Genomic DNA, 18,906 nt, shown 5'->3' on the forward strand with positions numbered 1-18,906 from the left:
GTAATTAGAGAGTAGGCTTTCCATGTCAGATTATTCAATAACTTGTACATAAAGATTCGAGAATTAACCAAGAGATTTATGAATAAGATCTTTAAGCAAAATTATAAGGTAGGGCTGGAGAGATGGCTTAGTGCTGAAGGCACATGCCTATAAAGCCTAACGACCTGAGTTTGATTCCCCAGTGCCCACATAAAACCAGATGTACCAGGTGGCACATGCATCTGGAATTCATTTACAATAGCAGGAGGCCCTGGAACACTCATTTTCTCTTTCTCTGCTTACAAATAAATAAGTATTTTTTTAAAAATGACAAGGTAGTAACTTAACTTTATGTCTTTTTCAAGTTAACCTGAACAAGTTAATGTGAGTCAGTTCAGTTGTATGATGTCTGCTTTAGATAGTGTGATATTAATACTTACCCCTCCAACCCTTTCAAAGTGGTCACCATCTTTGTCGAAGTCTATCAGATGTCCATTAAATAGCCAGGTAAACACAATGTCGAGGGAGTGGTCATGTGTCACCTGACATGGCAGGACAATGCTTTCTCCCACAGTGACGTCCATGCTAGAAGGGGGAACCAGTACCTTTGTTGGATCTGGAAATTTCAAAGAGAAAGAATAGAGGTGGTAGATATGGCTAGATTGTAAAGTATGCAAGGCCTTGAATTCAATACCTAGCACTATCAAAAAATAAAAATCAACAACAAAAAAAAGCAAAAAGAAGAAAATTATAGTGCAACAAAGTTCATGATCATGTGTAAAGACACACTGTAGAATCTAAGAGGAGGTGAAATAGTTTGGTGGTATTTTTCTTAGGCTGAGAAAAATCAAATCCAAGCCACCTGGGAAACTCAGATTCTGGCAGGAGGTTATTTAGTATATAAACAAAAGAAACTGCTCATGATATGAGCGTTAAGAGAGCAACAGAACTGAGCCCAAAGCTATGAGGTGAGCTGTGTGCAGATGCTCACAGAGGAACATAGTTTTTGGCTGGCTGCTATGAAAGAGCATCCTTTGAGAAGGTTTACAGATCTCCCCAGTCTCACTAAAGCTCCATGGCTGTTGCATACAAATAGGAAAATCCATAGAACTTGAAGTTTTCAGGGCTTTTATTTTTTCCTGTTATTAACGGATTAAGTGTCTTAGTACAGCAAATTTAGAAAATTCAAAGAAGGAACAATAAACCAAACCAAACCAAAGCAAACCATTTCTAATACAAAGCAAAACCAAATCATATCCAAATAAAACTTCCAAGAAATGATGGGAGGTCTGTTTTCATTTAGATATAGCTTCTCTCAGTCCTTTGGCTCATTTTTTTTTCTTTATAACATTGTAAACATGGTACCCACTTAATATGAGTTAATTTATTTGTCAAGATATTTTATAATCTGTAGAGTGTGGTATTCAAATTATAGTTTACCACTTTGAAACTAATAGGAGTTTTAGGAAATTTAATTACAAATATCATCACAAATTACATAGTAAGTACCATTGACAAAATGATAAACATCTATCACTTCTGAAAAATAATTGTACAAGTGAACACAATAACCCTTTATATTATTTTTTTCTGGGGATGAAACAGGCTAGCTTAACAAGGGAAGTTTATATATCCAAACCTACATTCACACAGTGAGACCTTGTTATTTTTTCAATGTAACATGTGCTCCCAAAATGTGAAAAGTACAATAGTAACAAGTGATATTTACATATAATCAACATGATGGCCACATAAATAAAAATAAAAATTCAGCAATGTTCCAGCAATTTCCTTATAGTAGATCAAACTAAGCAAATCATTGCAAGTAAGATAAATAACTAGAGAAAATAGAAGGTAGATTAGTTATCTTCCATATTCATAGGATTAACTTTAAAGCTGTAAAGTCTACAAATATTTACTAAATTAAACTTTTTGGATTAAACTCTCAGATGGTAATTTTGAAATTATAACTCATGGAAGACTTTTATTGTACATATTTGTGGGGTACACTGTGATGCTTTGATTTGGATTTTTGTGATCAAGTCCATCACCTCATATCTCTTATCTCTCACCTCAAACATTTATCACAGTCCCTACACACCAAAATTTCATCTACTGAAATGGTATTTCTGTTATTTTTACCCTTTTATTCAACTATGTTATAAAAGGATGTCTTAAATAGGTTATGATCTAGTAGTAAGATATACTTTTGCTATATTCTTGAAAACAGGAAAAGATCACGATAAACGCACTGACGTACTTTAAGTTAGTACTGCGTGAGTAATGTCTGTGAAAAGAGCTGTGAACAATAAGCACTGCCAGCTTGAGGTAATGACAAATTTCCTGATTCCAGTCTGGAGCTTTTCAGAGCTACATAATACAAATCTATTGATTCACTAACACTCAGGAATAGATACAGGATAAGATTGTTTATGATTGAGGGAACAAATTAAATGCAAATCTTTTTGTAAGCAGAAGTCTAGGAATAGCTCCACTTTGATTCAACGTATTATCTGATGTTTTTGAATTAAAATGTTCCTCATATGTTGAATGCAGACTGAAACAAATACTCTCAGGCTGAAATTACTTATCTGCCCTTTTTTTTTTAATTTGGCAAAGATGTTATCTAAATCTACATTTAAGTTGTTATACTCTGATTTTGCTATCTGGATATTCATGTCAATACCTCATTCAGTGATTTTTTGATTTATGCACAATTATTGTTTTTGAAGTCAAATGTCCTCTAGGTTCATGTGTTTCAGTACTTAGTCCCCAGCTGGTGACATTGCTTTATGAGGTTGTAAGATTTTAGAAGACAGAGCCTCACTGGAGGAAATGGGTCACTGTCCCAACTTCTTATCTGATATCTGCTTCCTCCTCCATGGAGCAATTGCAACATAGCTGTCAGCTGCCATCCCTTCCCTCATTATAATGGCTCCATCTCCTCAAACCATGAGCAAAATAAATCTGTCCTCCCCTAAGCTGCTACTTGTCATGTATTTGGTTATAATGATGAGAAAAGTAATTAATATACTCACCTAATGTATATTTTCCAAGGTTATTATATATAAATAATATAGCTACCAAATATGTATCTATCACAAGGATATTTTACATAGAAGAGGGTGAAAGAATAACAGTTATAATGACTAAGGTCTTTAGCACTGTTGCATACTTTTGATGGATTATTTAATTTATTTGTAACAGACAAATACTATTATTATCCTCACTTAATAGACAAAAAGACCTGTTTAAGTGTGGTTAAGGAACTATTATACCGCTAATCCTTTCTTCATGTAGCTGAAAATATGATCTCTAGTACAACTCACTTAGAGTAGAAGCTTAAGGGCTTACTCTAGCAATTTGCATTCTTTACTATATGCAATCAACTGAATACATTTAAATGCAGAAGGAATTCTAAGAATGCAACAAAGAGAGCTTCAGCTAAAGAGTATGAACTTACTGTCCCAAACAGGTAGCAATCAGTGATGCTTAAAATGCTGGTTCTACCTCTCAGCTCACACATCAAACTTAGGAGGGCAGAGTCAAATATCCAGACTCAATTACTTTAAAATATCTGTCTCTTTAATTCCTGACAACATTTGGGTAATCAACAATTTTCAACGTTTATTGCCATTTGAATTTGAATCTATCTATCTATGTATCTATGTATCTATCTATCTATCTATCTATCCACATATATATATATGTATATATATATATACACATATGTATATATATGTATACATATATATACAAAAGGTAGGTCCAATCCCCAGTACCAAAAGGAAAAAAACATATATATATGTTTGGTACTGGGGATTGGACCTACCTTTTGTATAATGGTAAGCACACCCTATATCACTGAGTAGCTCCCCACTCTAAGCACATGCAAGGATCTGTAATTAATTTATTACTATTATTATTATTGTTATTATTAGCAATCTCAGTTGCCCGTTAAACAAGGATCAGAGAAGTTCTTTACATAACGAATCATGCTTGTCCAGTTGCTGTGCTGACAGAAGCTAATTCATTAATTTAGTACTTGTCACTGATTCATGTTCTGAGCTCTGAAGTAGTAAGAATCAATGCAAAGCAAGTCATGCACAGCATACACACCAGAGAGGTCTCCAAAGGACTATAGAAGATTAAACTAAAGAGGTTCAAAACCTCATTAACTCCTTAGTGTTCTCAGTGTATGTTTCCTCCACACTCTTGTTTGCTGTGTTATGAATTCTGATGCCTTTTACTTGATTAATTTTCTTAAATTTGAATACAAATGCTGTACATAAATAAACAGATGGCTTATTGCAAAAACAAACTGTCTGGTTTCCTATGGTTTTAATTTATCACCATCAGGAAGAACTGGTATTTATGACTTCTGTTTTGAAGAGTCACTCTAGCTATTGTTCTGTGCACAAAACTCTCAGAGGCAATTAGAACTCAAGATGTAAACTGATGGCTGGATTTGGATTCAATTAAATGGAAACAATAAGTAGGACTAACACCACCCATAAACTTTCCTTCTTGTGTTGATTCCAGAAGACAGAAAAATAAGTGTTAAGCAACTGCTTATGACTCCTGGAGTTTATAAAATTTATTTTACTTCGTATAGTATTTTCAATAATGTGTAGATGACAGAAGGTAAACTAAGTGCTCTTGACTAAAGACTATAACAATCACAATGAAAAGTTCATTATTAAACACTGTTAATAACCAGAATGACAACTGGATGCATACATTGCAATACATATCCAAGCCATATGACATCTAACTTTGACTATTACTGCAGACTTTCTGAATTAGAGTTATTGCTTATTAGAACAGGAGCTTTTGGTCATACAACAGAGATACCTATACATCCATGTTTATTGCAGCACTATTCACAAAAGTCTAATTATGGAGTAAGCATATATATCCATCAATAGATTAGCAGATAACAAAAATGTGTGTTTTGGGGGTGGTGGCTAGAGTGATAGCTCAACAGTTAAAGGTGCTTGCTTGCAAAGCCTGATAGCTTGGGTTTGGTTCCGCAGTACCCACATAAGGCCAGATGTACAAAGTGGCACATATATCTGAAATTATTTTGTAGTGGTAGGAATCCCTGGCATGCCCATACTCTCTCTGTGTGTCTCTCCCTCTATCTTTTTCTCTTTAAAATAAATAAATAAATAAATAAATAAATAAATAATAGTATTGCAAAAATAAAATGTTGTAGCTATGTATAATAGAGTTCCATTCAGCCCATGAAGAATAAAACCATTAAAAAAATAAAATTAGAAGCCAGGCATGGTGGCGCACACCTTTAATCCCAGCACTCGGGAGGCAGAGGTAGGAGGATTGCCATGAGTTCAAGGCCACCCTGAGATAACAGAGTTAATTCCAGGTCAGCCTGGACCAGAGTGAGACCCTACCTTGAAAAACCAATAAATAAATAAATAAAAATAAAAATAAAAATAAAATAAAATTAGGCCTTTTGTGGTAAAATGGGTAGAACTGGAGATCATCATGTTAATTGAAAGAATCCAGACTCTCAAAGACAAACTCTCAAGTGTGGAATCCAGATTTAAGAACAATGATTGTATATGGGATGTGAAAGTAGGAGCATGGCCTAATTGAAGAGAGGGTAGCACCAGGAAACAGGTGGGGTATGGAGGCAAGGTAGAGTAATAGGGTTGAATATGAACAAAGTAAGTATATATGCATGAAAATGTCAGTGAAACCCATCATTTTACAATGAATATACTATAGCAAAAAGGCTTAGGGGCTGGAGACATGGCTCCATGGTTAAGATGCATACCTTCAAAGCCTAACAACCTGGATTAAATTCCCCAGTATCCACGAATAGCCAGATGCACAAAGTGGCATGTGTCTGGAGTTCATTTATAGTTGCTAGAGGCCCTGGAATGCTCTTTATCTCTCTCTCTCTCTCTCTCTCTCTCTCTCTCTGCTTTCAAATAAATAAATAATTTAAAAATAAAGTGTTTTAGGATCCATGGGTTAATGATTCAATTTTGATGCTGTTATTCTCATAACATGTCAAATACTCCATTTTACTTTATAATTTTATTATATTTACATCATAGTGTCAAGATACTTAGTACCTATTATGAAAATAATGGTGTGCTTACTCATCTTACATCATTTCCTCATGTTAGCAAATTTCTTGACAGTAATGGCTGTGATGATCTTTTGGTAGGATTACATCTTTCTTTAAATTACCTTTTAGGAAGGATTTTAAACATGGATTCTTTAAAATCCTGGTGCTTTCCAAGGGGCTGATATCCAGTTTACTTCTAATGACACAAGGGAAGATGGACAGAGGACTGCATTAATGATAGCTAAATACCACAGTAGAGACTGTTGATTAATAATAATAATCATCCAGGAGACCATATTTTTATGAATACTTTTCAGCACTCTATAGTTGGCTCCTTATGTTTCAATAAAATTAACTGAATGCAGGATAAAGGATCAATTCTATATAAGACATGTGTCTAGGGAGCTGGAGAGATTGCTTAGTGGTTAAGGCACTTGCCTGCAAAGCCAGAGGACCCAGGTTAGATTCCTTAGGATCTATGTAAGCTAGATGTACAAGGTGGTGCATGCAGCTGGATTTTGTTTGCAGCAGCAGAAGGCTCTGGTGCACCCATTCTCTCTCCCTCTTTCTCTCTCTGCCCTTTTCTCTTATATGTTTTATTTTGGAGAATGAGAGAGAGAGAGAGAGAGAGAGAGAGAGAGAGAGAGAGAGAGAGGGAGGGAGGGAGGGAGGGAGGGAGGGAGGGAGGGAGGGAGGGAGAAGGAGAGGGAGAGGGAGAGGGAGAGGGAGAGGGAGAGAGAATGGACATGGCATGTTCTCAGCCACTGCAATCCAACTCCAGATGGTTGCACCACCTAGTGGGCATGTGCAACCTTGCGTTTGCCTCACCTTTGTGTGTCTGGCTTATGTGGGATCTGGAGAGTCAAACATGGATCCTTAAGCTTCACAGCCAAGGACCTTAACCACTAAGCCATCTCACCATCCCTAGAAATAAAATATTTTTTAAAAAAGACATGTGTCTAACAGTAAGGACAGAAACATCAGATGAGAATCAAGATGCTGAGTGATTTAAGATGGACTAACCTTCTTATCTAGGATCAAACTTAAAAGCAGAAAAGCAAAGAGCTATAGTCAACACAACAGTGATCTAGGTATACACTGAAGAGCTGGTAGTTCACAAAAAAGAGAAAGCTAATGTAATCATAGCCTGCATCCATTGTATATGCTATTGTAATATAAAGAGGCAATAACTCAGTTGTATTTTGCATTGCTCAGAGCACAGCTTACTAAAACCGTCCTTTAGATTCACTGACAGATTAGTATGCCCAGGCTGGTAAAGAATCTAATGAATCTGTAATGGTCAAAACCACTGAAAGTATCTAGCACCAGAAAGAGAAATTAGAAGAGACATAACAGTAATGTTCACATATATGCAGGGCTTACAGGCAGAAGCTTAACTGTGGATTTTGTATGAATCACAGTAGAAAGGAATGAGCACCAAGCATATTTTAACTAAGCATAAGGAAGAAGTTTGTAATAATTTGACTTTCCCCCAGGAAATTGGGCTTTTGAAAACATGATTTTTAACTTCCAGAAGTATTCAAATGGATAAAAAAGAACTACCAGGGGATGGAGCAATGTATTAGTGCTTGAGGTGTTTGCCTACAAAACCTTAAGACTCAGGTTTGACTTCCCAGAACCCATGTAAACCAGATGCACAAGGTCACACACACACACATCTGGAGTTCAACTGCGGAGGCCAGAAGCCCTGATGTACCAATTCTCTTCTTCCCTCTCTCTGTCTCTTGCTCTCACTCTCATTCTCATAAAAACAAAATAAAATAATCCAAAAAAAAAAAAAAAAAAGCCTATCAGATGCCTAGCCCAGCTGGATAAGGTCTGTTGTCCCTTAAGAGCATCACATCAAAGTTCAGGGTACCTTCCCACATTCCTTGCCAGGCCATCCTTGATTGCTGGTGATCTTTACCCTTCATGAAGCTCATCAACATTGACATTTAAGATTTCTTAGCAATAATGCTTGTTGGATAGTCATATTTTTTTTTTGAATGTGTCATGTTCTTACCCTATTATTAGGTCTTTAGGGGTCTTGCACTTCCATAAACACCTGTTGCCTACTTCTGGCATGACACCTAGTTAAAGATAAGTATGAATAGCTAAGAGTGGTGGCACATACCTTTAGTCCCAGCACTTGGGAGGCAGAGGTAGGAGGATCATGGAGAGTTCAAGGCCACCCTGAGACTACATAGTTAATTCCAAGTCAGCCTGGACCAGAGTGAGACCCTACCTCGGAAAAAAAAAAAAAGAAAAAAAAGAAAAAAAGATAACTACGGTGCCTGTGCTGGTAACCCAGCTTGGGGTGGGAAGGGAAAGGAATGGAAGGAAGGTTGTCCATCCGTTTTTTGAACATTTAAAAGTTAAATACTTAAAATACACTACAGAACAATAAAACTAAAAAGACAACTAACTAATTCTGGCGCAGATACCTTGTAAAACATAGTTTTCTGCTACTTACAAGAAGAAAAACAAATAAAGGAAACCAATCATTTTATTACCATTTAAACAATGAATTTCTATGCTTTCCACCAAGGAGAAAATCTGAGTTAATATGTTAATAAAGTACTTATTGTCAGTAGCAAGGCATTACTTCAAATATATTCAGCTTTAAGAGTGCAATTCATCCTTAAATGAGAGAAAACTTGATTTATTTTTTAATTATTTTACTCTGTCAGGTCATTAGGTTCTACATTGTATGTTTTATTTCTTAATTTTTTGAACTAGTGTCTTATTATGTAGCCTGAGCTGCCATGGAAATTACTATCCTTTTGCTCAGCCTCCCCAGTGTTGGGATTATGGGCTAATCCAGCCATACTTGGTTTAGGCTCTACATTTAAAAGCATATCAACGCATGTGAGTATACACACACACACACACACACACACACACACACACACACGGAGAGAGAGAGAGAGGAAGAGTCCAATTTGCCATTTTCTCCTAGAATTACTTTAAGAAAGAATCTATTATTGCCAGAAGTTAGATGGGAAAGTAGAATGAATGGGTTGGGTAAGGTCCACCTTGAGAAATGCACACCATCCACAAATGTGGAGTTTTCCTATTTTATTGTTAAGTTTACAGATGAATGCATTTATTTATTTATTTATTTTGTGGTAAGAAGTCCAGAAAAGGGAATGCGTTCCTAAAAGGGAGTGTCTACAATACAAGCATGATATGGGACTGTCACCCAAACAAGAACACTGGCTGCTCCTCCTTCTCTTTGGGTAACAACAAAGGACAACAGTCGCAGGCTCCACCTCATCAGGCCTAGTCAGAAGTTCTAATAGGTCCACACTTGGCATCTAGTTGCCCAAAGGGTGCCTACTTTGATACCCCAGAGTTCTCAAATCCATGGCACCAATGATGGCTCTATTCCTGACCAATCTGAGGAGCAGCATGCAGCAATCAAAATTAACTCTACATCTGACACCTTAACACCTCACACAGTGGCTGCCCTGTGAACCCAGCCTCTGGGAATCCAGCAGCAGGCAAGCACACAGCCTTCCTTTGCATGACAAGAGACACTGGACAGAAGGCTGCATGATGGCTCACTCTAATCTAGGAAGGCAGCCCAAAGTGGAGAGCTTTATAGTCGTTTCACACGGATGGCTTCTCTGGTGATGCCTCCTTTGGCATCCTCTCCCAGAGTATCCAAGAGACTTAACTCTACCAGCTTGGGCCTGAAAAATAAATGCTTTCACCAAGCATCTACTCTCCCCAGTTTGCCTGTTTGCTGACTATCTCTTGTGGTGGCAGACTTCCTTCTCTTCAGGCTTTTAAATTTGATTTGTAGGCTCATCTTGTGAGGGAGGCTTACTTTGCTCATGAGTACTCCTCCCTGTCATGTGGTTGTGAAGGCCTGGATCAGGCTGTATGAAAAGTTCGGAGTCTGAATCTAAGAGTAGCCATAGTCAGTTCTGGTCCTATTGTTCTTGAGTAGCTCTTTAATCTGACTACAGGTAAATTCTCAACTCTGGATAGATCAATTTTTTTTTTAATTCTTTTTCTGAGGCAGGGTTCTTAGAACAAGGTCCTGACTTTATGCATAGTTTATTTTTCTTAAATTTGCAAGAACAGAGAGAGAGAGTGCAAGCATGCCAGGGCCTTTTGCTACTGCACATACACTTTAGATGCATGACCCATTTTGTGCATCTGCCTTTATATGGCTATTGGAGAATCAAATTCAGGGCAAGAGGCTTTGCAAGCAAGCATGGTTAACCATTGACCAATCTCCCCAGGCCATAGGCATAGGTATTTTAACTGCCAAAAAGTCCACATTGGGAAAAAAAAGTCCATTTATTATTTCAGTTGATCATCCAGATAATAGCAGATATCTATACACAAATATGTGCCATCTAATGATGTTTTGGTCAATATCAGGGCTCATGTGACAGTGGTTTAGTGAGATTATATTACTTAGTGCTGAGATAGCTGCCTTGGTTTCCACAAGTACCCCTGTGAAAGAATGCCCCAAAGATACATCTGATGACTGAAGGACTCAGGAACCAGATGGACGCCATGACAGGCTTCAGAGTCCTCAGTAGGCCTGTTTCTGTTTCCCGGCAAGGTCTAAGTTTTTATTTTCCAGTAAGGGTGGGTTTAGCAGTTACTAGAAACTGGTTATGCCATACATTCCTGAAGTCAAAAGTTCAATTCCCCTAGCTCCAGCCCACCAAACTTGCCATAAGGGTAGGCTTAACAGTTAATCCGATTATGCCATACATTATGCCATACATTCCTGAAGTCATGAGACATTCCCTTAGTCATAGATGAGCTCAATTCCCCTAACTCCAGCCCGCCAACTTTGCCCACCAAAATCCTAAGCCAACCAGAAGAGTATACTGTTTAAATCAACCAATCATGTACCCATCCCCTTCCTCTATGTTCAAATCCCTATAAAAGCCCTACCCTCCCACTACTTGGGGCTCTTGTATGGACCCACTGAGTTGGTGAAGTCAGCAGACCGAGTTTAAGCCCAAATTAAAGCTCCTTGCCCTTGCATACGTGTTTGGTTCTCCTTGGTGGTCACTGGGGGTGCCGAGAACTGGGCATGACAATGACATATCTTACCATTGTTAAGCAGTGCATAGTTATATTTGGTTGGTTTCCAAATATCCATTTTGGTTATAATTATTTCTGTTGTGGAAATCCTTTAGACATTTGTTTGCCTATACTTTTGCTTTTCACTAAGTTGTTTCCTACTGAGAAGCTATGCGTGGCTTGGATCTTGCTATGTAGCTCAGGTTGGCCTTGAGCTCCCCATCCTCCTGTCCCAATCTCAAGTGTTTTGATTACAGATGGAAGCCACTATTAACTGCATGAATCATTTTTTAAATAGAAACAAACACAGGGCATTTTTCTCAATAGCATTCCTGTTTGCCTACCTTTTTGTTAGCACAAATTAAAATTTGTCTTTTGTGTTCAGCCAGTTGGAAAAATAAACAAAAAAGCAAGGGTCATACTATCTTGGAGGAAGACAAGCAAGCCTGCCTTGAAGGGGGGCTGAGAAACCGCAGCAATGGCGGGACACTTTTGCATGAGTCAAGACACTTAGGTAATGTGTGCCTTCGTTCCTTGCACCACTTGATAAATGACACCAGACTAAAGCACCAGGCAAATTCTGACTCTAGTCAGAGTGCGAAGAAACTGGAGCTTTGTAATTTACAAATCACACTTGAGCTGAACAGAATGCTAACCAATCAAAAACTGGAGGTGGTAGGGGGTAAGGTGACATAGCACAAGGCAGAGCTGTTTAATAAACTTGAGTGACAACTGTGTAAGTGAAATGAGAGTAGCCAGGTAGAAGTGCTTAGGAAATAGTAGACACACGATGATCTTGATTTTCCCGCTCAAAGAACGAAGCAGAGTGCACCTGCTTAATAATAAAGACACCCCCCCAATACACCTGGTTGCATCCCAAATCTTGGTTCAATGATTAATAAAAAGTGGTTTGTTTTTAATAAGCATGTTATAATTTGTCTGAAAATCATCATGGCCAAGTATTTGTTTTTATTTTTTTACTGACACCAGGGACAGCAAAGCTCCTGGTTTTGGACTGGCGCCATGTTGCAGTCTCGGGTTTCTCAGCTGGGATGTCTTTCTAAATGCAAATAATTTCCTGCAGGTGCCCAGGTTTCTGTGATGAGTAAGTACTCTCCTCAAGCAACACAGCAAGCAAATCACCAAGGCAGGAGGTGGAGAAGCAGCTACACTCATCTTGGTCTCACATTTTCTTTTTGAAGCCTTCTTTGTTGTTTAGAACAAATGACAATCTAAAAGGAGCTTTGTTATTTAAAATAATAAAAAAAAATCCCTACTCTCTACAAATTAAATAAAGTGGATCTCCAAGTCAAGGTGTCATTAGAAGCACTCCTTTGACCATGATGGAAGATAAAAAAGAATCATAAATGAGAGCCATATATAAGTCTTTGTTCATGGAGAAAAATTTTCACCAAGTAGTAATTAGAATTGAGAAGGAGGAATTATAGGCCTGTTTCTCTCAGCTGCTACACATGAGTAACTCTCCCTTATGAGTCACTGGACAAAAGGGTCCCAGTGAAAGCCCGTTAGTGTCACTGAGATAAAATGCATCCCATCATAATCAATGCATAGATGGCATAATGAGGTCTTTGCCAGTTAAAGAAATAAAGTCTTGCATTCATCGTAGAGGCATTTGCAGTACCCACTGACACAAAGTAAGGAAGTATTTACCTAGAGTTTCATAAGAAATGACATGCACATCTTGAGGTGAGAACAATGAATTTGTAAGACAATGACTTTACATTGTCATTACATGCAAAGTGACAACCACATACCCATTCCTACAGTCTGCAGTGTGAGGAAGGATTAACATTCTTATCAGTAGATGGCGCTGCAACCTTAGCAGAAGGAGCAAGCTTTCCTGAGCTCTGTTTAACCTGCTCCTGTCAGCAATTTCCTACGTTTTCAGATTCCTCAGTTTAAGGAGTTGGCATCTTGTGGAAGAGGCAATAATTCTCATATTCTAAAGCATACTTCTTTGTTTGTAGTGATATTTGAGAAGAGGTTGCTGAGACCTATATGGAGCTTAAAATGAAGGGTGTTAATATATTGGTGGACATTATTAGCTAGCCTTCCTTTATTTGATATAGGTAAGACTGATATAAAGCTTTCAGCAAAATAAAATCTGGCAAGGTGATCCACTGAGATAGCTTGTTTGGTGGTGAAGGGTGGCTTCTCTGTAATTCAAATGTACCTTTCCCTGAAACTTTGTTAATAGGAAACAACTATTAATAGCTCCTGGACCCCTGAAGCTGCTAAGATGACCCTTTGCATGCATGTCACGAGTTGAGCTAACTCAAAGAAACTCTCCCCTCTGTTTCTTTGCTTCAGAGTGGGAACTGCACACAGTTTCAAGAAAACTTGAAGGAGAATTGAGATTAGTAGATTCCTGAACTAAGGTTTTGTTCCTGCTCTTGATTTTGAGAAATATGCAAATTACTGGAAAACACTTTTGTAAGGCAGGGTGATTCTCTGGAGTAGGTTTGAGGGTCACTGCACACTGAGTCCAATCTTCCACACCAGTGAAAGGGAAACTTCTTTTCATTGAGAGTTACTGACCCAAAAAGAAAAGAAAATCTATCAAGGGTCAGAAAAGTATAAAGCAACTTAAGTCAGTTTATTTTCAAAGGGTTGTTCACAACTTCTCATGTTTTAAAAATTAGGTACAGGGCACTTAACACGTGAAAACACAGCAAGAACTATAAAACCACTTTAATCTGTACAAAGGATAGTGGAGGTAAGAGTGAATAGGAAAGCTGGCAGATACAGAAAAAATGGAAATACACAAAAATGATCAAGAAAGACACAGGCAGACAGCAGCAGATTTCTCTACCTAATAAACACCAAAGGTTATAGACATGTCTGGATAAAGGGCAGTCACATCAAGAAGAGGGCAGGTAGCCACAAAACAATTTTTCTTGGTGCATGTAGTATGTGGTGTGTATGTGTGGTGATGTATGCACATGTGCACGCCTTGTGTTTGCATGTGCAAACACGTGCTGGACATAGAGTCTTCTGTTGCTCTTCTACCTTATTTGTTTGAGATGGAGTCTCTCACCGAACCTGGGTCTCCCATCACTTAGGGTTAGATCAGCAGGCTCCAAAGATCCTCCTGTCTCTGTCCTTCTCAGTGCTGAAGTTACAGGCATGCATGGTCGTGCCCTGCTTTTATGTAGGTGCTGAGGAGAGAACTCTGGTCCTCCTGCTTGTGCAGCACATACTCTTACCCTGAAATGCTACTTCACAGCCCCAAACAAGTTTTTAAAACTGAATAGGCGGTGGGGGGGAGGAGGTTTGTTGGTGAGGGTGGGCTTAGAGGTGTTACAATCAACTCCCTCTTGCTGCATTTCAGCTTAATCTATTGCTTCTGTGTTCCACCTGTTGTGGCAAAGGTGAGGTAGAGCCTCTGCTCACGCCATACTCCCCACTGCCAGCATGAAGCTTCCCTTTGTGACTGTAAGCCAAAGAGAAAACAACAACATTCTCCTTCCCTCACTGCTTCTGGTCAGGTACTTTGTCCCAGCAATGAGAAGGTAACTACAACTGAGGAGACAGCTCAGTGGTTAAGAGTGTTTGCTGCACAAGCATGAGGGCCTGAGACCTCCTAAATTAGATCACCCATTATGCATATAAACAGCTGGGTATGGCCACACACATCTGTAGCCCCAGTCCTTCAAAGAGTGGGTGGTGAGGCTGGAGACTCACTGTGGTTTGCCAATCTAAAAAGTTAACAATTGTATATCTGGTTTGAGTGAGTTACTCTGTCTCAAGGAAAAGAGGTGAATAAGTGAAGAGTGGCTTCCTGATGTTCTCCTGTGGTCTACGTGTGTGTGTGTGTGTGCCCAGGACACATTCATCTACACACACATACTGTACATATGCACACACACGCCAACATAACAGTGAACAAGCACTTTCACATGGACTAGCAGTTTTTGTCCTTTTAGATATTAAAATAGGAAAACTTCTCTAGGCAAGCAGCATATTTGTAGACAATTATTTTACAGATAAGTCACATGTTATCATAGCCAGCTAAAGGTGCTGACACTTTAAGTCAGAGTTATGATTTGACTCAAAGATCATCTATATTTATGGTCTTCTATAGTGAAAGCTGGGCTATCCTGTAGTGATGAATGAAGCAACTTGTTTTATAATATTATCTGAAAATGCTAAAGAGTAATATTAAAAATTGGTAAGCCACCTTCAAAGAGTTTTAGAAAATTATTGTGTGTGTGTGTGTGTGTGTGTGTGTGTGTGTGTATTGGAGATCCAGAATCTCTTACTGCTACAAATAAATGCCATCTGCTTTCACATGGGAGGCCAGGGACTAGAACCCAGGCTTTAAAAGAAAGTATCTTTAATCACTGAATCATCTCCCTGACCATGATAGGCTACTCTCAAAACAGAAATTTTAAAAGGCAGAAGGAAAAATCACTATTGTGGCTAGGTCTTGGATAAGTTAGTTAAAAAAAATGTAATAACTTCTTCATTGTAGAAACATGTTAGTTTTTAAAATTCAACAAAGAAAAATTTTAAGAGGGTCTATATAGGCATGCATGTGTGTGTATGTGCATACTCATTTAAATGTCCATCACAGAAAAAAGGTTAAACTTGACAAGAAATATACATACATCCTATATTATCCACTAGCATCAAGAGCTCATCAGTGGTATAGAAGATAGTGAGGCAAGACCTCAGTCTCAATTATAGGAAATTTGTACAAATTATTTGTATCATTCATGTCAAATCCCTGGGTGATTTTGTGCAAATGAGTGAGCAGAGCTTTATCAATTGCTGCAGAGTCAAGTGGACTGAAACAAAGACATAGGTAACAAAAAAAAAGTTATTCATCATTGATCCCTGCATGCAGACAAGATGTGCTAGTCACGTGTCCTTTACATGTATATATCATTCCATAATTTATAAAACCCTGTCTAATTTATTATGTATTTGTTTTCTCAAGACAAGTAGTCTTTCATTTTGTCACCATACCCAGACCTGCCAATTTTTACAGTTTTGCAGTGGGACCCACTGACTCAGGATATAGTGTGCACACGAGCAACATAGCAGACAAAAATTACTCTGCTGTGGGGACCGGTTGCACCATAAATAAGCTGGGCACTCATGTCCCTAGAAATAAGCTGAGAGCTCATCTGAGAAAGGTTAGCTAGTGGTTAGTCCTCCAGGAGATAAAGACATTCTTGCAGTGCTGTGCTCTGCTGACAGGCTTCACTAAAACTGTCTTCACAATAAACAGTATAAAGCACACAGTTAGGTGTCTAAGCATCTGGTTTTCAGATCTAGCCGCATAGCACTGATACTATCAGTCCCCACTGAGAAGTGTTTGGGCATCTCCAAGCTGCAGCTCACTAATCTATAATTTGGAGATGCAGGTTTTGGCATCTAGGAAGACTATGAAATTTAACATGAACTACTACATTTAACATGCTTCACAAACCGTCACATGCTACAAAGTGCAAAATACTAGTATCATTATTAATATTAGTTCCAAGCTTGGGAAGAAAGGACATGACAAGCTTATTTTGAGAGTAAGATCAGGGTGACGTCCAAGGGAAAAAAATAAAAGTCACTGTAGTTAAGTCGTGGTTCCAAGGCAGATGTTGGCTGCTTCATAAAATCCAGTGAAGATGACAAAGTCATTTCTGGTTCAAGCATGAATGCTCAAGTACGGAGTTTATGAGCAACTGCCAGATGCTCCAAGCTAGCCGCTAAATCCAAAGACACTTCATGCACTAACAATATCCTGGCATTTCAAGCCAAAGGACTACATAAATGTACATTCCAACAGGAAGAGATGTTACTGGAAAATTACCCAGAAGAAGTAATTGTGAAACTGATGAGAAAGGCAACAAACTGAGAATCAGTGAGCCACAGGCTAGATAAAGAAGTAAAAATGCACATGGAGGCAGAAAATATAGCATCTACAGGGTTGCATGATTGAAAAAAAATCATAATAAAAGAATAGCCCTGCTGTTTGCTTATGATAAAGACCATTTGCCTCCATGCTGGAAGAAGCTGCATTCATGTATGATTTCTGGAAACCTGTCAATCCTCTGTCTCTCAGAGGAGATTTAATATGTGTGCTCAAAACAAATTGCTAAATTGTTTACCTTTATTACTCTCAGCAAGAGGTAAAGTTGTAGGATATATATCAAGGCGTTCAGACAATATGTACAATAAACAGTTTCCCATTTGTTTTGTAGTTATCTGGTGCATCATTTATATGAAAAGAAAAAAACGTGAGAACAAATAGATTTTCTATTGATGCCTAGCTCTCGTAGGCTGGAATTACCCTTGTAGGCTCTTGGTTCAAATAGTAATGATACCATTATCACTATCATTGTACATCACCATCTTTATCATCATAGCAACTCACAAGTATACTGTACTTATCATATACCGGAATCTGTACCATGTAACTGTATCTAAGAAAGAGCTTCCTACAGTGTGAGCATCATGGCTGGAGAGATGGTTTAGCAGTTAAGTGCTTGCCTGTGAAGCCTAAGGACCTCGGTTCGAGGCTCGATTTTCCAGGACCTACGTAAACCAGATGCAGAAGGGGGCACATGCATCTGAAGTTCGTTTGCACTGGCTAGAGTCCCTGGGGCACCCTTTTCCCTCTCTCTCTCTCTGCCTCTTTCTCTCTGTTACTCTCAAATAAATAAATAAAAATAACAAAACGTTAAAAAATATTTTAAAATATATTTAAAAAATATAAGCATCATGAGGATTGAGAAAATGCCTTTCTTGGCCAGTACAGAAATCACATGCATAGTATAGTTACTGACACATAATAGGTGTTCAGCAAATATCTGCAGAGTGAACAATGCTAAACTTTACTATCTGGCCTGGGGAGATGGCTCAGTTGGAAAAGTCCTTGTTGTGTAAGTGTAAGGACCTGAGTTTGGATTCCCAGTGCCTATGTTAATGTTAGTCATGGCAGCGCATACTTGTAAGCCCTGTGCTGAGGAGGCAGAGGCAGCAGGATACTTTGTAGTTGCTGCTTAAGCTAGTCTAGCTGAATCTAGCTCTAGGTCCATCAAGAGAAACAAAGAATAAGATGGAGAGTGGTCATGATACCTGATGTTGGCTTTTGGTCTCCATATTCATGTGCACACGCATATGAACATGTATATACACAGGTGTGCACACCACAAACATGTTTGCAAAACAATTAAAATCTACAATATGGGTATCATTTTCATCATCACTTCAAGAGCAATGCACATGAGGCCGCCTTAGGCCACACAGTTAATTAGAAAGGGAAAGCTGGAATCATACTCCTCATCTGATTGACTCAAAAACCCTGTAAGTTACTGATTTCTAGTGAAATATGATGGCACTTCACTGCTCATTTTAATTCATTATGAAAGAGGCGTTTGGGTGGCTGCCAATTTCAGGCATAAATGAGCTTTGCATAATACTTTTTATTCTGAAAGAATGTGACAGGATGTGTTGGAACTGGGAATACTTTCTGGAGTCAAGACAGAAGAAGCAGGAGATAGACATGGGAATCTGACTGAGCCCAACACCATGAGATATGAAAGAATCCAAGAGAAGCGTAGACAAAAGTAGCTCTAAGAAAGGTGAGGGAGCATCATTGAACTTGACTACAATGTTCCCAATTATAGTAACAAAATGCAAAAGATGTGGATTTTTAAAAATTTTGTATTATTTTTTATTTATTTGAGAGCAACAGAGAGAGAAAGAGGCAGATAGAGAGAGGGAGAGAGAGAGAGAGAATGGGCATG

The 18,906-nt window shown here is 38.4% G+C and overlaps 1 protein-coding gene across 10 annotated transcripts in view; it reads right to left on the bottom strand.

The window, feature by feature from the left end:
- Nucleotides 1-18,906, bottom strand: part of Cntn4 (contactin 4) — a 1,052,004-nt gene that overhangs the window by 34,315 nt on the left and 998,783 nt on the right. For all 10 annotated transcript variants that reach the window (XM_045133612.1, XM_045133613.1, XM_045133605.1 and 7 more), the window contains one exon: nt 420-595. In XM_045133612.1, the coding sequence (XP_044989547.1) occupies nt 420-595 (176 nt within the window). The remainder of the gene's footprint in view (nt 1-419; nt 596-18,906) is intronic.

Source organism: Jaculus jaculus, chromosome 14 (assembly GCF_020740685.1).
Source record: "Jaculus jaculus isolate mJacJac1 chromosome 14, mJacJac1.mat.Y.cur, whole genome shotgun sequence".
Lineage (NCBI taxonomy): Eukaryota > Metazoa > Chordata > Mammalia > Rodentia > Dipodidae > Jaculus > Jaculus jaculus.